Source organism: Pezoporus occidentalis, unplaced genomic scaffold, assembly GCF_034315485.1.
Source record: "Pezoporus occidentalis ecotype Australia unplaced genomic scaffold, CSIRO_AGI_Poc_V1 ctg135, whole genome shotgun sequence".
In the NCBI taxonomy this organism is placed as follows: Eukaryota; Metazoa; Chordata; class Aves; order Psittaciformes; family Psittacidae; genus Pezoporus; species Pezoporus occidentalis.
Genome location: NW_026913157.1, coordinates 4,457,269 through 4,483,587, shown reverse-complemented (window position 1 = coordinate 4,483,587; position 26,319 = coordinate 4,457,269). Strand labels below are relative to the sequence as shown.

General features: G+C 50.2%; 2 protein-coding genes and 2 non-coding genes across 6 annotated transcripts in view; all 4 read right to left on the bottom strand.

Annotated features, from left to right (window-relative positions):
• Positions 1-1,038: 1,038 nt before the first annotated feature.
• Positions 1,039-5,639, bottom strand: IL34 (interleukin 34). 2 transcript variants are annotated; one of them, XM_062609298.1, is made up of 6 exons: positions 5,109-5,626; positions 4,904-5,007; positions 4,525-4,602; positions 4,256-4,429; positions 1,516-1,654; positions 1,039-1,420 (listed from the first exon to the last, which is right to left on the bottom strand). In XM_062609298.1, the coding sequence occupies exons 1-6, from the start codon at positions 5,149-5,151 to the stop codon at positions 1,401-1,403; spliced, it is 558 nt and encodes a 185-aa protein (XP_062465282.1). In that variant the 5' UTR covers positions 5,152-5,626; the 3' UTR covers positions 1,039-1,400. The 2 variants fall into 2 exon arrangements, with proteins under 2 accessions (XP_062465282.1, XP_062465283.1); XM_062609299.1 differs by lacking the exon at positions 1,516-1,654 and having other exon boundaries at positions 5,109-5,639.
• On the bottom strand, positions 2,369-2,439 carry TRNAG-GCC (transfer RNA glycine (anticodon GCC)). Its single transcript has one exon. It is a non-coding gene; the product is annotated as a tRNA-Gly (tRNA).
• Positions 3,852-3,922, bottom strand: TRNAG-GCC (transfer RNA glycine (anticodon GCC)). Its single transcript has one exon. It is a non-coding gene; the product is annotated as a tRNA-Gly (tRNA).
• A 3,141-nt stretch (positions 5,640-8,780) lies between the features above and the next one.
• The window catches only part of SF3B3 (splicing factor 3b subunit 3), a 32,499-nt gene continuing 14,960 nt past the window's right edge, over positions 8,781-26,319 (bottom strand). For both annotated transcript variants that reach the window (XM_062609282.1, XM_062609283.1), the window contains 15 exons: positions 23,651-23,802; positions 23,074-23,229; positions 22,523-22,678; positions 21,685-21,828; positions 20,668-20,790; positions 19,031-19,185; positions 17,751-17,925; positions 16,934-17,139; positions 15,860-16,016; positions 14,377-14,502; positions 13,122-13,334; positions 12,090-12,188; positions 11,498-11,641; positions 10,634-10,738; positions 8,781-9,689 (listed from right to left, as the gene is read on the bottom strand). In XM_062609282.1, the coding sequence (XP_062465266.1) occupies positions 9,549-9,689; positions 10,634-10,738; positions 11,498-11,641; positions 12,090-12,188; positions 13,122-13,334; positions 14,377-14,502; positions 15,860-16,016; positions 16,934-17,139; positions 17,751-17,925; positions 19,031-19,185; positions 20,668-20,790; positions 21,685-21,828; positions 22,523-22,678; positions 23,074-23,229; positions 23,651-23,802 (2,252 nt within the window). In that variant the 3' untranslated portion in view covers positions 8,781-9,548. The remainder of the gene's footprint in view (positions 9,690-10,633; positions 10,739-11,497; positions 11,642-12,089; positions 12,189-13,121; positions 13,335-14,376; positions 14,503-15,859; positions 16,017-16,933; positions 17,140-17,750; positions 17,926-19,030; positions 19,186-20,667; positions 20,791-21,684; positions 21,829-22,522; positions 22,679-23,073; positions 23,230-23,650; positions 23,803-26,319) is intronic.

Genomic DNA, 26,319 nt, shown 5'->3' with positions numbered 1-26,319 from the left:
ACTGATTGTCATTTCTCTACCCACCATGTGGATGATGAGGGCTTTATTTTCCTGCTGCCTCAAGGCCAGCAAAAGCTCTTCCTTTTCTAGCAGCTGTGGGTTTCACAGCTGGAGCATCTCCCCATGTCCCTAGGGATGTCCTTTGGGACCTCACCCTGAGCTGGCCCTCTCTGCATCCCTCCCATCTCACAGTACTTCATGAGACAGTGCAAACAGGCTCCGATGCCTCATCTTGTGAGTGTATTTCTGTGGCTGGTCTCACTTGACATATTTGAAGCCTTCCCTCAAAAGAGGGACCTGAAAAATAGTGTCGCAACATCTCAAGCAGGCTGGACACGCAGGGCTTTGGCAAGCCCAGCCGTTTGCGATGGGGTGCTCTGAGAAGCCTGGCCGGGGTCATTTTGCTGGGGCAGTTTCAGCTTTCCCACGATGGAGGAGCCATTCCCATGCTTGATGGGAATGAGCACGAGATGGGAGCTCAGGCTTGGAGGCTTGGGATCCCTGGACCACCTGGGAGATATTTGTTAAGGCCAGTAGGGCTGGACGAGGGGACCCCTGTAATTAAAGCCCTTTATCAAGCAATGGATTATAGTTGGTGGGTTTTATATGAGCTCTGCATTAGGTTTTATATAAACATGAACCAGCATGAAGAGGGGGACGAGGAGGAGGAAGACACTGCATCCGCTCATGCTGCAGTGCACACAGCCTCATTTGCATGCTCTCATAGACCTGTAAGCCTAAGCGGCCCACAGCCAGGAAGACACCAATTAAGGGCTCTAATAGCCGATTAAGGTAATTAATGAAGCTGGGAAGGGGAAGGCAGCCGGCCGGCCCTCAGCCCCTCCAGCACACTGCCCGCACTGTGCTGCCAAGGACAACAAACAAATCCAGATGTTTTGTTCCGGGGAAGTGGCCGGGGCTGATGGAGGCAGCTCTGCAGGCGATGGCTCTGGAGGTCCCTGTATCAGGGGAATATCTCCTCTGCAAAGCCAAGGAGGGGACTAACACCCCAAAAGAGGAGGCAGCGGAGGCAGCTGGTGTTGTTCTCTGCTGGTCCTTTATTTTGGGTAAGATTGGAGGATCCTGGGACCTGGTTGGAAGCTGTAAAGCTAGAGAATTAACTGGTGTTTAATGAAAGCTGAGGGAAAAATACAAACCAAGAGAAACGGGGTGATGTCCAACCCCCCCCAGCCCACACCCCTGCAGAAGGTGACTGGCATTTTGGATGGGGTCAACCCCATGGCTGTGCGCAGTCCCACAGTCCTGGAAGGGGTGGTGTTTTTTCCCCCTTTTATCCTTCTTTGGGAACCCAAAGAGGATCTGCTGGGGAGGCAGAGCAGAAGCAGCATCCCAAGCTCTAGGGCAAGGAGAAGGCATCAAGCAAGGGGTCTTCTGCAGCATTAGGTGGACTCCCACTGACCTACGCAGAGAGGACAAGTATCAAAACATGGGACAGAACCTCAATACACATAACCTCCATTCCCCACGGTCTTTGTCTCCCCAGTCCCCACTCACAGGGTGCCCCGTAAAGCATCCGCATGACCTTGAGGCAGTTGTCCAGCAGCGCTTTGGGGCGCACGGCTTTCTTCCGGCTCTCCACACCTGCGCTGTGGATCAGCTTCACCAGGTCAGCCACCACCTCTTCCACGTCTGACTGCAGGAACAGGTGACCGGGACGTAACCATGGTGCCACAGGGACATCGGGGTACAAAAACTGCAGCTGTTGCACTGGCCGGGAATCGAAGCCGAGTGTTCCGTGTGGCAGGCGAGAATTCTACCACTGAACCACCCATACCACATGTGGAGGAGTCCTGACACCTGACCCACGAGATGCCCCAGACCCAGTGGTTACAGCAGGGACAGATATGGGACACCAACTTCCGCAAAAAGGAACCCCAACAGACAGCTCGGATGCTGCCGGAGCTCCAGCCATGGGACCACCTCTTCCTGCTGACTCAAACATCAACTCCAGGAAGAGGAGGTTATCATTAGCCATAAGGGTTAACACCGACAAGAGTAAAATTCACTCTCTTCTCAGAGCTGCTGCAGAACCTGCCCCAAGTGGCCCCTCTCACACTGGGACAGGGCCTCTCACCCCAACCAAACCAGGAACCTATCACTGCCCTGAGCCAGGGGCACCCACTGCCGCCATCCCAGGGCCCCTCACTGACACCAAGCCCTGAGCATCTCCCTGACACAGGAGTCAAAAAGAGCTCCGTCAGCACCGTGCACACACACGGGAGCATCCGGGCTGGGATGGGGATGCCCCTGGGTCCACTCTGGGGGCAACTCAGGGAAACCTCCGGGCACCCGCGGCCGCCACCAAGGTTCCCCCACAGGGACAGCGGGGTACAAAAGCTACAACTGTTGCATTGGCCGGGAATCGAACCCAGGTCTCCCGCGTGGCAGGCGAGAATTCTACCACTGAACCACCAATGCCAGATGTGCCCAACACGTGGACACACACCGCCCCCACGGCTCTGCCAAACCCAGCACCGGTAGCTGCATCAGGGATAGACATTACTGCTGGGACACTTCCACCCACAGACAGCTCGGATGCTGCCTGGGCTTCAGTCATGGGACCATCTCTTCTGCTGCTTCACACATCACCTCCACCAAGGAGAGGCTGTCAGTAGCCTTCAGAGTTAACAGCAGAATAGGAAGACCTTGGAGGACCTGCAGGACCCATGCCATTGCACAGGGCAGCTCAGATACACTTCAGGTTCATGCTTAGTGACCCACCTGTGACAGGCCACAGCCACCCACCACACAAAGGCAGCTGCCTCCAGGGTGTAGGGCTAACCCCAGCCCCACGCAGCCCCCATCACCCTGGGTCAGGGCCCCTCAGTGCCACCAAGCTGGGGACACACTGATTGCCCCTGAGCCAGGGTGACTCACTGCCACCCAGCAGTACCCTGTCATTGCCACCAGACCAGGGACACTCACTGTTACCGAGCCAGGGATGCAAAGTGCTGCCAGCCCTGTGTCTTCCAATGCCCCTGACAAGGGCCCATCCCTGCCACTAAGCTCCCTGACACATGACCACAAGAGTCAAAAAATCCCTGTCACCAGCATACACCAACAAACACGGGAGCACCCCAGCAGTGCCACGGGTGCCCCTGTGGACCAGCAGATGTGGCCCAGGAAAAACACTATGGACACTCTAAAGGTCCCTCACAGGGATATCGGGGTACAAAAACTATGACTGCTGCACTGGGTGGGAATTATACCCGGGACTCCCACGTTGCAGGCGAGAATTCTACCACTGAACCACCAATGCCACATGTGTGATATATCACAGACCTGACCCACGACCCTCGGAATCCAGCACCAGTGGCTGCAGCAGAGACAGGCACTGCTGCTGGGATATCCCCTCCATAGGAAGGGGACACAACAGACACTTCGGATACTGCTGGGGCTCCAGCCACGGAACTCCTTCCTCTGCTCCTCTCAGACCTATTCCACCAAGGGAAGGGTGTCACTAACCTTCAGAGTCAAAAGCAGAATGGGAAGACCATGGACGGGCTGCAGAACCTGCTCTATGAAACAGGACAAAGCAGCCCAAAGCAGCACCCATCGCCCTGGGCCCCTCACTGACACCAAACCAGGAACCTATCACTGCCCTGAGCCGGGGCACCCACTGCCACCATCCCAGGGCCCCCCACTGACACCAAGCCCTGAGCATCTCCCTGACACAGGAGTCAAAAAGAGCTCCGTGCACACACACGGGAGCATCCGGGCTGTGGCGGGGGTGCCCCCTGGGTCCACTCCGGGAAACCTCCCCTCCGGGCATCCGCGGCCGCCGCCAAGGTTCCCCCACAGGGACACCGGGGTACAAAAGCTATAACTGCTGCATTGGCCGGGAATCGAACCCAGGTCTCCCGCGTGGCAGGCGAGAATTCTACCACTGAACCACCAATGCCAGATGTGGAACAAGCCAGCGCGCTGCTCCACGCCCTTCTATCTAGGGCGCCAACCTCTGCTTCCAGCAGTTCATCTATGCCAGCCTTCCCATAAGACCATTCTGCAGGGAGGGAGCTATGCATGCCCTCCTCAGTTTACACACCCGTGGGTGCATGTCCCCACAGTGCACACATGCATTGTGTGTGCATGTACTCCACATCCGTGCCCATGGCATGTGTGTCTGCATGCACAGGCACTGGGTGCTCATAGCAACCCTGCAAGGGGTATGTAAGGCCATGTATGAGTGTGTGTCTGGCGCTGGGGTGCCACAAGGGGCCCAGAGCCTCCCCACCTGCTGGTACTTGCTGTACTCCTTGCCCAGGGCATCAAAGAGCTGGCAGAGCTCCTGTGTGTACTTCCAGGATGGGTGCTTCTCTGGCAGCACCTCATGGATCCGCAGCACAGCCTGGGAGCTCACGTGGAACCAGAGGTACCGCAGTGCCACCTCCGACACTGTCCCATTGCGCTGGGGGAGACAGGGTGGCCCAGGTGAGACCTATGTAGCTCTTGTGGGCCCCCAGAATGTCCCCATCACGGGGCTATCCCTTGCCACCTTCTTACCAAGCGGGTGATGTTGGATGGCCGCAGCACCTCCTCATACTGGACCTGGACCACATAGTTGATGGGGAAGTAGTGCTTCTGGAAAGGCAGAGAAGAGCTCGGGGGCTGCCAGGCTAACAGGGATGCCCCTGCCAGCCCCAGTGTGACACTAGGGAACTGGTGCAAAAGCCCTTTGACATGGTCAACCCTGGAGATGCACCAGCAGACGCGTCTTTGGGCACTATTTGGCACATGTAGCTCCTGATAGAAAAGCCACCCCAGCACCCAGTCACTGTCACTGTAGCAGTGGGCGCTGCCTCCCATGTCCCCATATCCCTGGAGTGAACTGGGATCCTTCAATGCCATGTGTCCACTCCATCCCCCCAAAACCGGGGGTTACCATGTACTGCAGGCGCATCTCATACTGCAGCTTGTCCTGGAGCAGGCGGGTGAGCTCGCATTCACCCAGCGCAGTGGCCTCCATTCCCAGCACAGCCAGGATCCCTGGGCAGCCGAAAGCAAGCGGTGTCAGTCCTCCACCCTGGGGACACCTGCTGCAGTGACCCCTGAGGCCACCCCCATCCCTGTCCCCAAGCTGTACTCACACAGGATGGCCGTGTAGCCCTGCTGCATGTTGACAGTGGCCATCGGCAGAGCCCTGGGCTGCACCTACATGGCTGGGGCTCACCGGGAGCCTCCTAGGCAGCGCTGTACGTGGCGGGGGCACGAGGGATGGCTGCAGGCCCCTGGTGCTGGGCTGCTCTCCGGTAGCCCCGGCCAGTTGCCCCGTGCCATGGATGGGGGGTTAGTTTCCCTTCCTGGCCGTCCCCACTGGCTTCTCCTCTCTGGCTGGCTGCGGGAAGGCAGTAGGTCCCGGGGCCATCGCAGGGTGCCGGCAGGGATACGCTCCGGAGGGATTTGCAGGACACCCCCTACACTGCAAGAGGGGACTGGGGGGAGAGAGCCCCGGCTGCAGCCCCACGGAGGGCACCGGCTCCGGTTCCCGTGGAGCCCTCCGCGCCTGTGTCCCACCGCCCGGGGCAGGGCTGTCCCCGGTGCCACCCCCTGGAGAGACACACACACACACACAGCCGAGCCCCGTTATCCCAGCAATGAGTTCCCCCGGCCCCAGCAGATGCTCAGCGGAGGAGCCCTGGAGGACGGGGCTCGAAGCCTCCACCTCACGCTGTGTCCCCACGCAGGGACGGGGGGCACATGTCGCATCCCCACGCTGTCACCCCACAGCGTGTCCCGCACCCCCGCAGCGCAGCCCCACGCGGAGGGGGTGCTGGGTCCCCACGCAGCGTGGCCCGCGCAGGAGGCTCCTGCCGTGTCGCCGCACAAAGGCCACCCCCCCGCGCTCCACGCCCCGCGTCCCCGGGCAGCGTGGTCCCCGCACACCCACCTGGCGCGGCCCGGGGGGCGCCGGGCGCGGAACGTGTCTCCCGGCGGGCGGCGGCGACGGGGCCGTGCCCGAGCTTCCCGGGAGGCGGGCGGGGGGCGGTGGCGCCGGGAGCGGGCGGAGCGGCTGCCGGGGGCCGGCGGGCGGGGACCGAGCGACCGCCGCGCACCGCCCGCACAGGGACTCGCAGGCCACGGCCCGGCCCTGGTCGGGGCGGGGGGGGGGGGCGAGGGCTGCGGCCAGACCGGGTGGGTGTACGCGGAGGGGTTCCGACGAGCTTCATGGGTCCCTCCCTGCGCCGTGGGGAGCGACCAACTGCACCCCAGTGTGGTGCTTCGCGGGGGCTCGGCTCCCTACTGGAGGCCCCTGAGGAGTTTGGCTAACCGGGTTGGTGTCCCCAGGGTCCTCAGCCAACCCTCCTAGGTCCCTTCATGATCCTTGCGGTGCTGGGCTGCCCTGCTGAGTGGCCCTGGGGCTTGGTTAACTCAGCCGGGTGTCTCTGGGAGGCTCAACTAACCCTTGTGGGTCCCTCTCTGAGGTGCTCGGCCGCCCTGCTGGGTGCTCCTGGGATGCACCCAGACGGGTGTCTCCAGTGTGTTCAGCCAGCCCTGCTGGGTCCTTCCCTGCTCTTTGGGGTGCTTGGCTGGGTGGTGTCCCTGGAGGTCTCAGTTAACATACCTGAGTGTCCCAGGGTGCTTGGCTGACAAGCTGGGGTACTTGCATAACAGGCCCCTCTGCTCCTTAGGGTGCTGGCCATCCCTGAAGTGCAGCCCCAAGGTGCTCACCCAACCCAGCTGGGTGCCCGCATGCTCTCAGGCTGCTCTGATCCACCACCTCCTGAAGACACTATGCTGCCCACTGTGTCCCAGAGTACTTGCTGGGCTGAGTACCCATGGGTGTGTTTTGGGGCACTGAAGCAGGCATCAGCCCAGGGTGAGGGTCACATCACATGGATTAGACCAATGGGAGAGGGCCTGGGGGCTCTCCAGCTGTCTCCACGCCAGCAGGACTCCCATACCCCCCCCACCCATGCCCACACTGTCTTCTCAGGATGCTAGGGATAGGGGACATGGAACACTGAAGCCTTTGGGAGAGGTGGCTGCCTGTGTGCTCGGGGCTGACAGGCATCCAGGGAGTCAGGAAAGAGAAAACAGCTATCCAAGAGCAGGTCAGCGCTCCCAGGGAAACGCGTGGGAAGGAATGAACTTCTGCAGGGGAAGAGAACGCGCTGGGATTCCCCTGGCACTGAGTCAGGCCAGCAAAACATGCTCCTGCCAAGTGTCCCCAGGGCCCACCTGGCACTCAGGCATGGCCCTTGCTCCCTCCCAGCTTTGCACTGGGGGCACGATGCTCAGCTCTGGCAGGGAAGTAGCTGGTCCAGCTCCTCACCTTGGTGTCCACAGGGATTTTGCCTGCATCTGCTGCAGGTGATAGAGGAAGCAATTTAATAGCATTCCACACACATGTAGTCATCAGCTTGGCAGCCAGGATGGGATGAGGAAGAGAAGGAAGCACTCAGACCTGTGTACCATGCTGCTGGAGGTAGTTTGCCCTCCTTGGCTGTGCCATGCTGGAAAACAGCCCCTGGCACATGGTTCCAGGAGCTTCACTCCACCTCATCACCCAGCACCCTGCAGCTGCACGAGCCTGGGGATGGAAGGGAACCCTTGCAGGCAGAAGCCCATCTCTCCCCAGAGAAGCCAATGGGACCTCATCTTGGCACCCCCAGCACAAAGGGGGTCGGGCTCAGCTAGCTCGCAGTCTCCTACGTGCTTCTCCAGGCTTTGCCTCGCTTCAGAGGCAGGTTATTTGCTCAGGCAGGCCCAGTCAAGGAAGCAAACCAATTTGGGAACATCCTGAGCCCCCGGATGTGATTTCAGTCTTAGGACTACTGATACAGTGAAGACTAAGCTCTCCCTGAGTGCTCCCCCAGATCCAGAGCAGGCATCACACTGTGGAAGAGGACGAACGGATGGGGAATGCAGGTAGCCCAGGGTGAGCACCCCACGTGCGTGATGAGCAAGAGGCTGGACGCCCACCAAGTTCTGCTCAGGTGTTTACAGCTTCCTGGCTTACGCAGCCTTTCCTGTAAGGTACAGGAAAGGAAAGGAGCACAAAGACCTTCAGCCCAGGGCAGAGGCTGGGTGCCACAATACAGCCAAAGTGCACAGCCCTGTGTGAAGCCCCTGCCAACACAAGCCTGTAGCCACAACCCAAAGCAGAGAAGGGGAAAGGAAGGTGCAAAGGACAGGACAGGAGGGTGTGGGTTTGCCCTCACCTCACAGCACACGCAGCAGAGGACAAACAGAATGCTGTTCAATGTGAGTATGACACTGCCCATCTTTCCAAGTGGGAGAAGAAGACTGGGGCTCATTCACAGGTTGCCATGCATCATGGGAGCATTCTGGCTCCTTGGAGACAGGCCCACTGGCAGGAGTAAGACAGGGGGCTAAAGCCCAGACTGGGAATAAGACTGGGAAGCACCCACTGTATGCTGTGTGGGTAGTGCATGGCAGGGAGAAACACCTTCCCTTGCCATCCTGCCAGAGCAGCAGCAATGCCCTCTGGAAAAACAGAAGCTGAGGGACAGACCCTTCCCTCCCATCCTTTCTGCATGTACCCTGCTTTGTGAGTGTCCAGACTGGTGTTGGACAGCAACAGCTATGGCTGCAGAACCAGCTCCAGGCAGAGCAGGCAGGGAAGGGGATCAAGGCTCATGGTCCGACACCTGCAGGGCTGCAGCACAGCTCCAACATGCAGGAAGGGCACAGGGCTGAGGACACAGATGTTTCTGTACTCCTCCTGCACCCCTTCGGCTCCCACCAGGCCAGAACAGTTGCTGCAAAGGAAAGGAGAACCACAGAGTTGGGCTTGCTAAAACCCAGGCTTTTATTCTTCATGTGCTGCTCACAGTCACAGCTTGAAGACACTGCTCTTGCCAAAGTTATTATGAAACAAATGAAGTCCCAGACACAGGCCTCACTCTTCCCCACCCCCAAGAGTCAACATTGTACAAAACTCTATTTACAGGGAAAACAGTCAGAAATGGTGAGTCAAAAAAAACCCCTCACAATTCAGAAGAGAATGCTCAAGTGTGACAGTTACACCCTCCATACAGCCAGGCTTCCCACCGGCTGCTCCCAGGGCTGGCTGGAAGCACAGAGCTTCTTGCCACCAACTACTAAACAGAGCCTGCCAATCCTGAGTCATGCCACAGCTCTTTCTTTTACCAGAAGGCTGGGAAATTGCAAAACCCACTTGATCCTATAAAGACTCAGCTAGATCTGCCCTACAGGGCTTTCTGTGAGGCCAGCACAAGACACCCTTGTGCTCCCCATCCTAAAGAGAGGCCAAGGAGACAAGGGTGAGGGTCGCTGCACCCTTCCCTGGGCACTTCCCAAGAGGGAATCTCTCTTGCTGAAAGCCACGTCGGGAGCTTTCACAGAAGCAGTGGGATGAGCTGTGAGACCTAATATCCTATCTGATACTGTATTTACTGGAGTCACATTACTCTGAAACATAAACCAAGAGGAGCAAACCAGTATTTTAAAAAGGAAGCAAAGCACACATTCCTCTTCACAACTGTGCTTGGAAGAGCATCCGCAGGAGCCTGGGGAGAAGATCCGCTCCTGCCAGTGGCTGCTCAGAAAGCATAGCGCGTGCGGATGTCTTCTAGCTTCTTGGACACCTCAGGTGGGGTCCGGTCCAGCTCTTCAGCCACATTCTTTTGTTTGTTTGGTTCCATGGAGTTGAACTGCTCACACAGGTCCCCATCGATCACATTCTGGAGGACCAAAGAGGAGAGCACTGAATCCACACCACACAGAGGCACTGAACCCTGCTTAAGCAGGGAAAAATGGCAAGTTTGTTCCCAGGAGCTTCTTAATCCTATCCTGGAAACAAGACCATGCTCGGTGACCTCATCTGCTGAATAGCAGCAGTTAGCAACAAATTAATTACTGGCCAGCTTGATTAACAAAGGAGAAACCCCAAAAACCTGTGTGCAGCTCAGGTCTGAGTGCCTGCTGGGAATGCTGGGGAGGCTGTAAAAGATGACTGTAAGGCAGCTGCAGCCACATGTGAGGCATCTTTGAGACTGGCCATGCTGCAAATCAGTCTCAAGTTCATCAAGAAGAAGAAGACCCTCTGCATCTGCACAGCTTTCTGACCACTACTACAGTTATTACCCTGGTAGTATTTACCACTGGTTCAGTACTCTGGACTCTTCTCATCACAGCATTTAGTAGTTGACTACTCAAACACACCTCCTCAAAAGCAGAAACAGGTAGGAACAGCCATTTCTTACAAGACTTCCCGTTTCAATGGTGATGGAAAAAATCATGCCGAAGGCAGCACCCAGTCTGACCTAGCAGGAAAACAGCTACGCAGTGCCGCTTATCCTGATGGAGAAAAGAGATGCTGCGGCAAGTACAGAAGTACAACACCAGCACCTCTGGGCTTGGGTCTCAAAACCAACCCTCACAAGGCTTACTACAAGGGTTAAGAAACCGTAACAGACATGGTATTAAGTGCTAAGTACTGTTCTCACAGAATGCTGCTCAGGAGCTAGTTTCAGTTCTTGCCGCAGAAGCTATGGTTTACACTGTTCCAGTCTTTCCTGCTGAACAATAACCCTGACTTGCTTCTGCCATGCCTCAGACCTGTTCTGTGTCCCAAGACAAGTCTCTGCACCCCCATGACCAGCTGATCCTAAATACTTGGACTGACCTTCACAGGGAAGTAGTAGGAGCGGAAACTGAGGTGGTCTCGTCCACAGAGAGGAGGGTGCTCAGACCTTAAGTGCATTTCCACATGCTGGAAGAAGTCATGGTCCTGGGGAGATGAACAATCAGTAAGAGAACAGTTTGCTATACATCAGTGACACTGGCAAGGCAAGGCAACACCCACCACATGGCTGGAACACTGCCATGACCAGGCTGTGCTTAGACTGGCCCTGCACACAGCAGCCGTTGTAACCCCTCACCAGTCCTACCCTGGGAGCACCCACAACAGAGGCAGGCAGCCAACTGTGCCACCTTGGCTGGAATCTGCCTCCCTGGAATTTGAGCATACAGCAGCTGTATGGTATATATGTACATCCTAAAACTCTCAAAGGGGAGAAATGTAGGCACAGAGGTGCAGCTGTAAGAGTGAATGTCTTGGCATCCACTGCTTCAGGAGGCCACAGCAAACAGAGGAGAAAACCATCCTCAGCACCTGAAGCATTAGTGCCCTAGCACTTCAATGTACAGGCCACATAAAGCATGCCAAAGGAGTCCTCCTCAGTCACTAAATCACCCAAGAGCCCCTCTGCAGCACAAACAGGCTTACAACGGCAGTGCAACAAGAAAAGCTCTTAACTCTTCATGCAGCCAGTGCAGGAAGAGGAGCTAACAAGCTTCTCCTCTTCCCCTTCACATCGAAGCCTGTCCCACAGCCACAGGCTCTCCTTCAGCCCAGGTTTTCACCCACTACAGAACCCTGGGGTTACCCTCAAGGGATGCAGCATATTAATATACTGGCTGGAGGTGAGTGCACAGGGAAGCAGTGAGCCTGCACCTTGATGATTACTTACCTCATGGGCTTGCTTACCTCATGAGAAGTAAAAGGGACCAAGATTCCTATCCCTCCAGACAGTGTGGTATAGACCAGTGATTCAGACCCTCCTGGGATCAGCGTGGTCTTCTGTAAGGAAAGCACTGTCTCTCCCACATGATAATTCATAATCACTTCAGCCTGAAAGTCAACCACAGAAGCATGTTTTTTCTTTAGTTTATATAAAAGCATTGAAAGGCTAAAGAACAGAAAGCAGAACAGATCTGGCCACCTGCTAGCTCTGAAATGCCTTTCTAAAGAGGAGCTGCCTTCCACCTGTTACCAGATGGCAAAACTCAGCATGCTACTGAACTACTGACCCTCTTGAGCTGGACAAGTGGATGCAAGCTATGAGGGAAAGCAGGAAAAGAAAACAAGCTTGCTGTTTCAATCAAACACTGCCAAACAGCCAGCAACTGTGACTTCAGAAACTGAATGTGGCTCCCAGTGACAGCGAAAACCCATCACCTGCAGCACTGCAGATGTGCAGCAGCAGAACTGCTACTACATCTCCTGGACAACACTGCAGAGGACTCCATGGAAACACAGCATGTATTCCCATAACTACATGCATCCCATGAAGCATTACCTTCTGTGATGCTCCATTAAGAAGCCCCCTGTCCCAGAGAGCTTTGTTGCCTGTGGGATCCTCATCTACCTCATCATTGGTGTTGGGAGGCAATCTCACCTACGTTCAAAGAGAAAGAAAGAGTCAACAAGCTGCACAGAAGCAGCACACCATCTCTGGAGAATCCCTGTGGTCCTTAAAAGGCTGCTATGGTGGATTCTACAAAAAAGTCACTTTACACTTAGAGTAAAACCATCCACTTGCTCTTCCAACAAGGCCTTCGAAGTTAAATGACAACCACGTTGTCAAGACTGATGGCCTATCACTCAAAAACATGGGCAGGGCCTCATGACCAGCCTCTGCCTGGCCTGGCACTTGCAGATCACCCTGGGAGTTACAGTCAAAACAGCCTGAGGGCGGTTCCTGCTAAGGCAACAGTCTGATGCATGTATGGCAGGAAAACCAAAGGGGAGCGATTTGTGAGCATCCGCCAAATACCAAAGGTGCAGTGTCTGACACTTGCTGAACTCTGCACTCCAAAGCACCCCAGCACACTTCAGAAAGAGATCAAAGCTCTGGCAGAAAGACCATCTATTCTTTCCCTCCTCTCCTGCTGAAATCCAGCCAAGTGGGGCAGTGTCAACACTGACAAAGCCAGCTTTTAAGAAGCCACAGAGAAAGCTAAGTGCCAACGATGAGGTTTAACCAGGGAAAGTTAAGAGTGATAACCCTGAAGCTCTCATGTGCCCTTTCACAGTGACAAGCTTTGTTTCCAGGATTATTCACAGCAAGTTTTGGGGCATTTTCAACACACAGTGCTTCAGAAGCAGTTTTTTTGACCTACTGATGGCTTTAACTTGTTTGCCTTATCTCACAAACAGATAAACTGCAGCTGTCTGATATGAGATGGCTACTTGCCCCAGGCTACTTGCCTGCTACAGGGCGTTGTCTCCAGCAAAGTAAGGATCCTCATTCTTTTAAGACAAATCATGGGTGTTTTAAGGAAAAATATGTCCTATCCAAGAAGCCCCAACTTCTCCGAGGCACACTCACCACACAGATGTTGCCAAACTTGTCTGCTCCAGCCACAGTGTCATAATCCAGAAGAGTGGCTGTAGTGACCCACCGGGGATAAGTGTCATCAGCAAAGATGATGAGCTGGTTCTCATTCCTTTTGTAGCGCACCCAGATGAAACTTTCCTGAACATCTGAAACAATCACTCTGTGCCCAATGGTCTGGATCCCACAGATGTAGTTGGCAATGTGCTTTTGAGAGAGAAAGGACAAAACCCAAGTGCTTCAAAGCAGGTAAGTATAACCCATAAACTATCCTACACCAACTGAAACACTATTTCTGCCTAGGAACTAGGGTCACTCTCCATTTCCCATCTTTCCCTCCAAAACCACCTCTCATTTCTGGTATACTACTGCCTTGAGGTAAATACATTGTCAATACAAGGTGGATGTTGCAACCCAACATCCACCACCCACCACACTCAGCCTGCCAACTATGAGTAGAGTCCAGCAAACAAGCAATGCTGGTGAGCCTGTGAACTGAAATGCCAGGGACAGTTCTGCAAGCAGACATTGCTTCAGTGTCCCCTTACCCAAAACCACCCAACACACACCAAAAAATACGTTTCCCTACAAGCTCCCAGTCTGCCCGTGAGCTTGCTGGAGTTTCTTTATGCAGTAATGAGCAACTGGCACAGGTTCTGCAGCCTGCACAAGAAAGGAAGGAGCCCGTAATTAACATTTAGAAAACTATGCTCTGCAGTTTCATTTCCTGAAGAATCAGATATGCTCAGCAAGAAGGACCATCTACTTCAAGGACAAAATTCCCTTTATAAGGTTCTGAGGATTCTGCAACTTCTGTCCCCAGCCTGCTGACCACCTAACCTAAGGATTTCCATCAGCTGTCATTTCATATTTGGACAAGACTTCTTGTATTTGCAGCAGCTAGCCAAAGGTATGGTCTGTGCAGGCTTGTGAAGCTCCTGCACATGGCCATTAACAGCCTGCACTGAGCTGCTACAGAAAGAAACCTGCAATACAACTGTGTGAACAGCAACAGGAAAGCAATGTGTGCTCAGGGTGCAGAAAGGCAGCATGAGAACCCAGCCAAGCCAGAGCTGCAAACACTGCCCCAGCTGCATGCACCCAGTATACACCAAAAGGCACAGATGCAGCTCTGAGGTCTGGGGCACAGACACACTTGGGATGGAGTAGCAGCTAACACCCTGTTTTGCTCCTGCTGCAAAGCATCACTCCAGATTAACAAGCTCTGGTCAAGAACAAAAACCAGTACCTTATTCTCACACTTGCGAAGCAGTTTTTTCTTGCCCAGGTCATATACACGCAAGAGCTTTCCAACTCCAATTAAGACCCTGCCTTGGAACGGAGCAATGGCTGCAGGAACCTCCTCCACAGGGGTCTAGGGAGAGAAAAGCAAGACCAGTGACCCCCATTAACAGAGCTAACCTGACACCAAGCTTCAGAATGGATTCAGCTAAACATTCAGTTGAAGGTTGTTGGCCTGTGGCAAGGCTTTCAACATAAAAGGTTCATCACAATCTTTTTCTAGAGGAGCAGCAAAAAGTCTTTTGAGAGCAGTACACACCACACGTGGTGCTAGCAGAGCTCTGTACAGACCACACACTGCTGGCAGTGCACCTTCACTGAAGTGTCAGACTGCTGTAAGAATGCCGTCCTGGGCAGGAAGCAAAAGAAGACAAGCATCCCCTTGCCTCAGTTCTTAGTTTTGTTTTATACTCAACAGAAGGACTTTTATATTTTGCCTAAATCCATTCAGATTGTCTGTTTTAAAACAAAGGTATGAATCTAATTCAGCCATCTGCCACAGCAGCTCTGAAGCTACCACTTAAGTGTTAAATCTGAAAAACTACAGCATGCCCACAATTCCAGTAACTTGGAGATGAAAAATTATCCACCACCACTGATCAATCCAAAATGATCAGCCACAGCAGAGAATGGGAACATGTAGTTTCTCCAGTTACAGCATTCCTAGCCTGTCTGCACTGGCTAAGAGAAGCTATTTCATATCATCAGCTCTGTCAACTTCCAAGTGGGTGTTCAGCAGCACCAGAAGAGGCCTTGGTCCAGGACAAGAACCCACTCATTGCATCAGGACCATAGGAACTGCACAAGCCCCAACATTCCTTTCCACGTGTTCATCTGCTCAAATCTCAGCCGTGCTGGAAGCACGTGGAAGGAGAGCAGAATTTGGTTTGAATAGAGTTCTGCTGAAACACTTGCTCAAGCCCCAGAGACTTGTCAAGTGAGATGGTCATGCAGCAACTGATCATTTCAACACTCAACCAAAACAGCATCAGAGGAAACAGAGAGACAGCTCACACCAGCTTCCTTCATGTGGCCAGCCAAGGACTGAGAGCCTCAGCAGCAGGGCTCCAGTGGCCCATGAATTTGCTTTGTAAACAAGTGCTCAGAGCAGCTCCCCGAACTCATATTCCAAAAATGAAACAGCGCTGTGTCCCTTTCCCTCTCTAACACGGGCATGAAAAACACAGCTCCTTTCCCCATTTACCCAATTAGATGCGTAAAACTCTTGGGAGATCTATGTTCAATCCTCAGCCTTGCAAAAGATGTCCCAGATGATTCTGTAGGAGGCAGTTTATTTTCTCCAAGCCTGCTTCCAATGTGTTACCATCGGCATGATGCTCTTGCCTGGATTTGACTACTGCACTATTACAGTAGCATTCAGGGTGAAGTAACAGCTATTGCAGCACCTTACCTGTGAATGACCCTCTCACCTTGTGCAGAAACTCCAGCTTCTCACCACTATTCACCAGCTTGTACGTGTAGACAAATCCCCCAGCAACCGAGCGTGGGTTCAGGATCAGGTCCTTGGCAACTCCCACCAGCACGTACCACTCATCACCAGTATTAGAGAACCGGCACACCGCCACACTGGGGATGACAGGACGTGTCAGTAGACCAGCACGATATGACACTAACACTGCACACGTGGACTTGGTTCCTTGACAGCACAATTGCACCTAGTCAGGCAGAGATACGAAAGCCCAGCCTTCCAACACTGACATTTTGTTTTCTGAGGTCATTCTTCATCCCTGCAGAAATGCTTAATGCAGATTCCTTCATTTTTTCACACTCTCCATATAAAAAGATGTGCCCAGGTGTCACGTATGTCCAAAGCCGTACTTTCATGCTTTCACAGGCTGGACACTGCCTAGCAATGTACAAAGCTCCACACGAAGCTGTTTTTGAAAGGCTGTTCCAATTTGGCCACGTACATACAACTTCCCCATCTTTCAGGGTTATTTCCTGCTTAATTTAGCCAGGTTGGGAATCCTGGAAAGAACAGGGCAGAATCAACCTTTTGGACTAACATGACCTAACTCCACTTCACCTGCTGAGGCATTTGCTGTTCTTTGTGGTTACTGTGTTGGTTTTCCCCTCCCTTCCCTCCAACACTTTCTTTCCATTTAATATATGCTCAGTTTATCTGGATGAGAAGGGGAAGTGAGAAACAGCAGCACATTCTCTTGTTCCCAGCTCTCCTATCTGTCATTTACATCTTTTATCTGCCATTTACATCCCAATGTTGGTCTTCAAGCACTGGAGACCAGCAAATGCATCTGGAGTACCAGCTGCTGCTGCCATGTGAGGAAAGATCAGGGCCAGAAAGGAAGGAAAGGCAAGATAAAAGCTTTAAGCATGTGGCAATCACTTCTGGGATTTCAAGCCAGTCTCTTGATAACAGGCTGCATCTGGATTTCAACTCGGTAACAGCTAAGTGAAAAAAGGAAAAAACACAGAAGACTCATCACAAGCAGATCCCTGATGCACCTGGCAATGCTTCTTACCTGAAAGCAGCTTCATTCTGCTCTAGCTGCACCAGATCTAATGTATTTCCCTGGATGGGGCTCATCACCCTGATAACAGAGGCCCACTGTCCATTCCCTGCCTTGGGAGCACCAAAGATGGACTCAGGAAGATTCTCATTCAGAAAGGCTGCAGCCATCTCAGCAGCTAACTCCCTCTCATCTTCACCTGCAGCCTCCACCATTTCCTATGGCACATTAAGAGACAGGAGAAGAGAACACCTCAGTGGATTTCCTTACCAGACATACTGATATTCTGAAGAATATAGACTTCCTGTTTCCCATAAGCCCAGGTATTCCAGGGCAAGGTACTGCCTGTGAAAACATAAAACCCACCGAATCCCAAAGCTTCCATCCATCCCGAGCTTATTCCCATGTGAGCCTCTGCAGCTCAGAGCACAGCAGGGTCAGCTCTGCCCTGCCCAAAGGGCAGTTAACTGCCGAGCTAGTTTTTTAATTCTACAACTCTAGAAATAACACTGAGAATAAATTAATCCACTGAAATCCAAACATTCTCAGTCACAGAAAAACCAGAGAATGGTGCCAGACAAGCATGACTGTCCTCCAGTATACATTATGCCTGCTATAGTAACATGAAAAGAAAGGATCAATGGGAAGCAGTGTATGCTGATAAAATGGGTGCTTTGAGGCAGATCTTCACTCCTTTCAGCCCCTGCATTCACATAGGGTACAAAAACGTGCAGGTAACAGCAGATGGGAACTTGTAAGCAGGCAGGATTTCCAGCTGCAGAATTCTTTCCAGGCAACAGAAGTGTGTACCTGTCCCCTGCCCTATTACCTCAGCCATTTGCTGCTTCCTCTGTGCCTTGGTGGCCTCAGTGTAAGCGTTGTGGTCTGTCTCGATAACAATCAGGTTGTTGCTCTCTGGGTGAATGACAAATTTTCGGGGTGTGTACTGCAATGGGAAGGAAACCTGGTTGAAGACTGCCCCCAGCTTCTCCAGTGCCAAAATCCTGGGGAAGAGAGATGTGACACAAGTTGAACAAGGTCCAAAAGCAGCTGTCCAAGAGAACAAAACTGTACTTGAGCGTTATGACTGTGAAACTGGCTAGTGCTGGAGAAAGTAGCACTTTTCTCAGGCCAGCGAGTAACCAGCAAACAGCTCCAGAGAGCAGAGCAGAACTAGCATCCTATATGGGAGATGATGCTGTAGGACAAGGAATGTTCCAGCAGCAAAAGGTCCTTGATGTGAGGGCTGTCTGTCCCAGGGTGCATCCTCAGTGGTGCTGAAGCAAGTCTATCCCAAAAGGAACAAAGAGCAAATGGAAGAGGAGAAGTGTGGGGAAACATCATCTGAATCTAAATGTGACACAGACTTTGACAAGTAATCAAATGCTCCTCAGAGGCACTTTAGTTAAAACAGTATGAGAAAGGCAATGCCAACTCTTTCTTCCTGTGCCTTGCCAGCTGAAATGCCAGTTCTTCTGGCATTTGGTGACTAAAAACCACAAGTCTCTCCAGAAAGAATGACTCCTTTAAAAGCAATGAATGCTGCAATACGTCAGTTAAGACAGATATGAAAAAAGTGCCTGTTCAAGTGCATACAGCAGAGGTCCTGAATTTGTGTTCCATTATTTTCATTTATGTTTTTAGCATCTAAGCTGAATTTTTTAAAAAAGGCAACAAATACACCCCTGTCATGCCTCTGATTTCTTGAATCAACTGTTCTTTTTTTCTGCAAAGTAGCCAATTCAAATCACCAGCCACAAGATCCTAATACACAATAGGTTCATAGTTATTAAAAGCTTCCCTCTAAGGACCAGAGAATTTAAGGATAACCTGAATTAAACTTAACTTAAAAAAGCTGAAAAATACAAGTCAGAGAAACACACCCTATTTCTTTTTAACAGCACAATTGTTCTTGTATTCCATTTGTTTCCTGAAATCCACCAGTATTTCCATCAAATCATGATCCATAATCAAATAACCTCAAAAAGACCTCAATTCTTTAGCTAAGTCACTTTACCTCTTTCCTTTTGAACGTCTAGTGAGAATTCACCACCCTTCCTTTGTGCCTTGCATCCCAGCCTAGAAGCGTGTTCCCCCACCAGTTCTTACCTCAGTGTGTTTGTGGAGATGGCTACAATGCCCTCTGGGCACTGCTCAGAAGCAAAACCGGAGGCAAACTCCAGTGTCTCATAAGACAAGGGAGTCAGGTGGAAGCGTGACTGATAGGAGTAACTGAGCCAGGATCGGCTTGACATGGCCAGCACCTGGGGAAGACAGACAACAAATTTATTAGTTCTGGGGATGAAAACAAGCTCACTCCTTGCAAATAGGAAGGGATGTGCCAGGCAAATATGCCTGGCTCTTACCCACTTAACACCTGAGTTCTTGGGGGTGGACTCCACCCAGCTCAGGGCACACCCTCAGAGATTCTGCTTGCTTTCAAGAAAGAGTTTTATCTAGAAACTGCGTATGACATGAAGAGGAATTTTAAACACTATTAAGAAAACAAATATTCAAACTGAGGTGCAATAAAAACTGTTATCTGTAAAAGCCATGATAACAAATACTTTCACAGCTTTTTTTTTTTTTCTTTTAACAATAGCCTGTTCTAATGGGAACAGGTAATTTAAAATAAGTATTTACTGCTTTGTCACCATCCAAACATGGTAGCAAGCAAGTGAAATTCCCTTAAAATCATGAGTAGCGTATTTTCAAGTTAAGGAAAACAAAGGAAGACAGACCTCTAAACCCTTCAGCTTTATACATGACATAACTCAACGTCAGTACAGCCTTACTTTCTGCCCCAGCAATAACAGCTGGAATTACACTGAATCTCTCATAGGGTACCCCCCACCTATCACTGACTGGCCATAAACATTCTGTTTTTTCTCCCCATATTGTGACAGAAGGAATCAAGAATGGACTCCAAGCAGAAAAGCAATCAGATATTACTCTGCTACAGCACCCTCTGCCCAAGCTGCAAAGCAGCTCACCTCCAAGGTACAGCTGGCAGGAGCAAGTTGAAGAGATTTACCCAGTGTACCATAACACTGAAGCAGTCCTCACATTCCCTGATCCAGCCCCCTGCACTGACCAGCAGTATTTCCCAACTCTGACGGGGTCATCCAAAAATGAGTCAAGCAGGAGGTGGCTGATCTCCCCAGTGCCACATCACAAGGCCTGGAAATGGTACTTCTGATGAAACACTTTCACCCCTGTGTGCCAAACCCTGCAAATGTTTTCCCGGAACCATGTGTGGCAGCTGTCCAGTCCCTAGCTGAGCCATTCTAAATAGGCACAGGAAACAACCATCACTGCATCAAGCAGTCAAAGGGAAGATTTCTGTGCAGGGCTCTTTCTGCCACTGTGCACTAACACAGGCAATGTGAGGTTTTTCAGTGTCTCTAAGCCTAAGAATCTGCTCAGAGCTTTCCAGACATGCTGCAAACACAGCCTATGGGTCCAATAAGTCCCATTTCCAAACACGCAGGGCAGCACTACACATTACTTGATAAGAATTAAGGGGAATACCAACATGAACAAGGGTGTTTGTGAAAGAGCAAGCTGCGAGCCAAGCAGTTCCATACTGAAGTCATTCTAAGTCATTCTACTTCCCCCCCCCCCCCCCCCCCCCGAGGGTCCTGATGTACTGCAAGGACAGTTTCCCACTCTGCCCACCAATAATGAAACATGGGATGCTGTGTCTGGAGAATGGATCTGTACCCCTCTGAGTTTGCCTCACTTACTGCCTCTTGGCCTTGCATTCGGACTCGGAAGAGTTTCACAGGCCGGGAGCCAAGGTATCTGGTCCTGGTATCGGAAAGATCACCGGTAACAGGATCCAGGACAGTTCGCAGCAGCACACCATTCTTGACATCAGCAAACCAAATAGATCAAGATTACAGACAAGAAATAACAACCATTACTCAAAACTTCTGAAGAATTGGGTGTCTATTCCTAGGTTTCCTAGTTTCTGGTACAACTCTCTTCTATAACTATATCCAAATTGGCTCTTCATATGAAAAAGCATAGCTCCTGAACACTCCTATTCCAAAAGGAATTACTTGTAAAACACATGTACACCAAACAGGAAAAAGCAAAAAACTAGACCAATGGCTTATGAGTACATCCCATAAACCATGAAAACCTGAGGCTAATTCCAGATCCGAATCCCTCTTGGTACAAAGTATTTACCCAAAACATCATGCTACTTACAAAGAGCTTCTTACATCAAGCTTGAAGCATGTGAAAGAACCTAGGCTGCTCTGACTGTTTTTACTAGATGTTGAATTGTCAGAACGTTTTGGTTGAAGATCACAGAGACAGCACCGGATGCAACAAAAAGTTGTGTAACAGCAGAGTTATTAGGGCAGAGCCTGTGGCTATGGGCAGCTACTCCTTATACACTCGGCCCTACAGCCAGTTTCTAAACAACTGCCCAACATTTTACCCAGAGATTTTTTTTTTTTTTTTTCTTAAGAATATGCCCTCCTTCTGGAAGGGGAAAAGCACATTTTGATCTACAAGACCCCCAGGACAATACACTGTCTTTTGATGAACCTTAAGTCCATGAATGCATGGTGAAACTTGCACCACATGTCACACAGTGAATTCCCCCATCTTAGTTGTTAAGCCTGTTGTAACAAAGAGGAACAGCCAGGCTTTGTGTTGTGCTGCATGATGACAAAGCTACTTTCACAATCCATTTTTCAAGTGAAAGCTCACCAAGACAAGTCTGCCAGAACCAGGCAGGCACCCCTCACCTGCAGTCCAATGTTCAGGTACAGAAAGCCAATGGTGCCTCTCTCCCCCAGCTCATCCTGCTTCTCCGTGCCACCCATCTCCACAATACACAATGACTCAGGCTGAGCAGGAAGGGCCTGCATACTCAGTGGCTGTAAGCAATCCTATGGAGACAGAATAGAGGTAGCACACCAGTCAGCAAGGCTTGGCATGGCAAGAGGGGATTCAAGCTACATCTAAGAAACTTTGAGATGCCCTTTTAGATCTCCAAAAAGAGTATTCAGCATACAAAAAAGGAAAAAGTCCAAATAAACACTGGCTCTGTGGATTTTGGCAAGCAAGAGTGGTAGCAGCCCTGGGGTTTGGAAAAGATAAACTAGATTCTTCGAAACTGTTCTAGCAGTTTGCCGCTATTTAGCATGGAGAGACCTATGCAAAGTTTGTTACTTCAGTCATCTGCTGAAAACTTCTCTGCTGCAGAGAGAGAAATTAATGGTGGTTTGGTGCTGACCTGCTTGCAGAATGAGTCTGCTTTAGTACAGGTTTAAACAGTAAGACAAGAAAAACAAACAAAACCCCCCAAAACACACAAAACCAAAATCTAAAACAAAACAATGAAGCAATAATTTCTCATCAGCTGAACCTCCAGGCAAGGGTGAGGCTAGATAAAACAAGGAAATTGTTACAGGTTAGGATCAGGAGCCATGCTTCCTCCTACAGAAAAGCCACACAAGCTATTCATTCCTGGTCATCCACCTGAATATGGAGAGACAGCTTGGATGGACACAGCCCACCTCTGGAATACCCTTCTGAGCATTTCAAGCCAATGGAAGAAGCAGCAACAACACAGCTACTCACTGAAGGGTCAAGGGAAATAATTCTGACAGTGTTGTCCACCAGCCCAACAGCAAGGAAGCGGGAGCGCTGCTCCCCAGGAGGAACATTGGCCAGGCTCATGCAAACGACATCAGCTGACATCTCCTTTCTTTCTGTGTACTCATTCAGCTGTCCTGACTGAGAAAAAAAAGCACAAAAGACACTTACTGACTGCCCAATGGAGTGAACCAGCATCAAATGTCTCTCCACACTTTCCCCCCAGCACTTTTTTTTTTTTAGGCCAGTGCTTTGGATTGTATTTTTAAAAAAACATTTATTTACAGCATTATTTCAGCTACAGTTGGAAGAACCAGAATAGCAGTAGGGTAAGTACACAATTTCCAGCCTCAGTCTAATTAGCCCTTAAATAATCTTAGACAGAGTCCAGCTCTGCAGGGCTTTTATCTATTCATTCAAGAAGGATGCTTCACTACAGAATCCGTGTCTGTGGGTCTCATCAAGGATCAGTCTCTGGCATGCCTCATAGTCCATCTGGCTCTACCAAAACTCATTCCCAGCATTAATATACATACCGGGTCCATCTCAAAATAAACCAGTTCTCCTCCAGTCAGTGCTATCACTACTTGTCTTTGGTTCACAGCACATTTTACAATGGTTTTCTTCCCTGGCGTCTTCCATTCATTTACTCTCTTATCTGCTCGGATGTGCCGGATCCCATCTGGATAAACCTGAAAGATTAAAAAAAAAAAAAAAAAAAAAGTCACAGCAGTTTTGTATTTATCACCCTTCACAACTCTCACTGGTGGTTCTGACACACAAAAGCCAAAGAAAGCACCACTCCTGGCAGTGGTGAGCTACTGGCTATGCAACAGGCTGAACTAGCATGAAATCACCTGCCAGCTGGAACCATTGCATCTTTGAGCTACAGCAAGGAACTACTGGGCACACAACGAAGGAGATTAGAACCATCTTCAGCTGGTCCAGTTCACTTAGCACAGTGTAAAATGGGAAAGGAAATGAATCATGTCACTCTTTACCAATCCACACCTTTTAACACAACATATGCTGCACTAACATAGAAACTGTGGCCATGCCGCAAGCAGAAAGTGGCAGATGTAATCAGACACATCAGAAGCAGCTTTCCATTACCTGTACCAAAGCATCGTCACCAAGAAGAGAGCAGGACAACGTGGGTGTAGTACCCAGGAATCCTGAGTCAGTCACTTCTTCTACAGTTTCTCCGATAGACAGCACCAGTGTGGCATTTACGAAGGACACAATGATATAGGCATCAAATTCATCTGGTTAAGGGAGACAGGGAAAAAAGGGTGTTGATTAAGTAAATGCAAGACTTCCCAACAAAATTAGCAGCCTGACAGATGTCCAGCAGTTACTCAGAATTCTGCGATAATTAAATCTGCTGGCAGTGTTGTGCAAGTTCGTTCTAGGACACACGGTCTGAAAGCCAGCCACTGCTAGACTCCAAACAATGCAAGACTGAACCAGGGGTCAAATCATGATCCCGATACAGAGTCAATTCACCATACTCTGGATTCTGGCATGCAAGGCTCCAGCCTACATTCTTCAAAGACAGTTCAAGTCTAGAAGTCTTTAGCACTTGACCCACGTCACACCAGGAGCTGAATCCAGATTTAACACCCAGTGACACCAAACTGAATACCTCAATAATATGAACACATGGAACTCATCTGCAGAAACCACACCATGGATGCTGCAAACAGTAGGTTGCACGACCTTGTACCTAATCCAGTATACACATAATAAAAGGCTGCAGAGAACAATTCGGGTGCAGTGCAACAGAGGAGCTCTGGGTTAGCGTGCTCTGTCCTCATCTACAAGCTCAGCTAGCTTACATTCATCACACAGCCACCCCTACAGTCTTCTGGGATGAGAAACAATTTTTTTTAAGATAGAGCAAACACTGACCTTTACTTCTACTGGAAGAAGTGACAGTACTGCAACTACTATCTCCAGTACCGGCTTCTCCCAAGAGGAACAGCTTTAGAGTCCAGTAGCTTGCATGTGGAAGAGCTATGCTAATTAAAATAGTCATAAGAGCTCATTCTGAAATAAGGAAATTTTGTGGGAAACAATGTCAGTAGGTAAAGGGAATGCCCTGATATACTGCTGTCTGTTTTCATTCTGCAGAAGATGACAGGCATTAAAGAGGGGGAGAGGAGTCTCATTAAAACAGAATAACAAAAGCAAAAGAAACAATGAAGTCTGCTGGGAAACGGAGGCAGAAGCCTCAGCGGAGTAAAACTGCTTTAGAAGCAACTCCACTTCTGCTGCTGTTGCCATACAAGTGCTACTTCTTAAAAAGAAAAAATTCCCCATTTTAACCAAACTCAACCTAAAGCTCAGACCTATGCACCACAGCACAAGACAATCAGCAAAGGTCAGGGTGTAAGAGAGCTGTCACAGTTTTTGTCCTTGAGCAGTTTCTCCATAATCTGCACATGTGGGAGACATGGAGAAGTGGGGAAAGATTCCCAAAGTAGAGAAAGAAAATAGGGAACTCTTGCTGGGTTGAATACAAGATGCCAGCAAATACCATGCACCAGCTTAATGAAACAGAACTGGGCCAACTGAAACAAATGCTCCAGGAATGGATCCTTTTCTTATCCACCCTGTTTATATGGAGGCTCTGCCAAACATGCTGCGTCACGTTTGGAACAGAAAGGTCTTACATACAGCTGAAAATATGCAAGTGAAAAAATCCCATCATTCTTCTCTCCCTCAACTGGTATACAGACCACAGCTATGATCAAACTGAAGAGCTTTGTGCCATTAAAGCAATTCTAACAGTGGTCTGTGGCATAAACTTCTAACATTCTCCTAAAGCCCACAGACAGGAGCAAATCCCACTTGTGGAAATGAGAACGTAAGAACTGAACCTGCACACAGAAACCAATCAGTTACTACTTAAAATACAGCTTAACAGGAGAATTTCTCTTAATGTTAACAGCCGATGGTAATAGCTCAGCAAGACATGCACTACTACATAGTCATTATTTTCCACACTAAATAGCAGCTGCTCCTACAAACCTGCCTGAATTTTTCAACACCATAAATCTAAAAGAATTCCTCGACTGTTTTAAATAGAGGTTCTAGCAGTTCACAGGCTAAGCATTTAATTAATAAATATCCTGTAGACAGGATGTTCTAAAATTCCATTTCAAAGACCATCAGTGCTTTCCTAACTTCTTGAGAGCTGCTGCCTTCTTCCCTGGGGGCTGTCATTCTCATGATAAACCACCATGTCCCAGCTGGAGGCGTAACCACATGATTTGGAGCAGGACAAAGAACTCCCATTCGAAAGCAAAACAGATTCCCTTAGTCTTACTCCAAATGAAAACTCATTCCTACCTCTTTATAGTTCTGATGATCTTTTTTTTCCACTGGCTTACAGTTATATCAGAGCATGCCTTTAAGTTTGGGTCAATAACAGTGACCAGGGCATTTTTGCTTGAAGTCCAGTAGTGTTACCTAATGCCTCTTGGCTGGAGCTTTTGAAATAAAGGGTTTGATTTACCAGAATTAAGTCAGTGAATGAGATGCATTCATCCAGATCCAAAACAATACAATTTTGGTCTAGAAAATATACCAGCCTAGTTGAGATTAAGAAGACTAAATCCCTGTAGCACACTGAGAAGTATTCTCAGAAAACTAAAAGATCTATAGACTTTAATATGAAAAGGTATCTACTTAGCTCTGCATAATCTCAAGCATAACATCAGGCTCTCCAGAGTTCTGAACTGATACTCATTATTTTGCATGCAAAATACAAAGACACA

Excerpts from the sequence above, each read along its gene's own strand:
- IL34 (XM_062609298.1), bottom strand. The coding sequence starts at position 5,151 with ATGGCCACTGTCAACATGCAGCAGGGCTACACGGCCATCCTGT. Across the intron at positions 4,430-4,524 it reads CATCCAACATCACCCGCTTG|CGCAATGGGACAGTGTCGGA; the intron begins GTAAGAAGGTGG and ends TGTCTCCCCCAG. Across the intron at positions 1,421-1,515 it reads GATGCTTTACGGGGCACCCT|GTCAGTGGGAGTCCACCTAA; the intron begins GTGAGTGGGGAC and ends CTCTCTGCGTAG.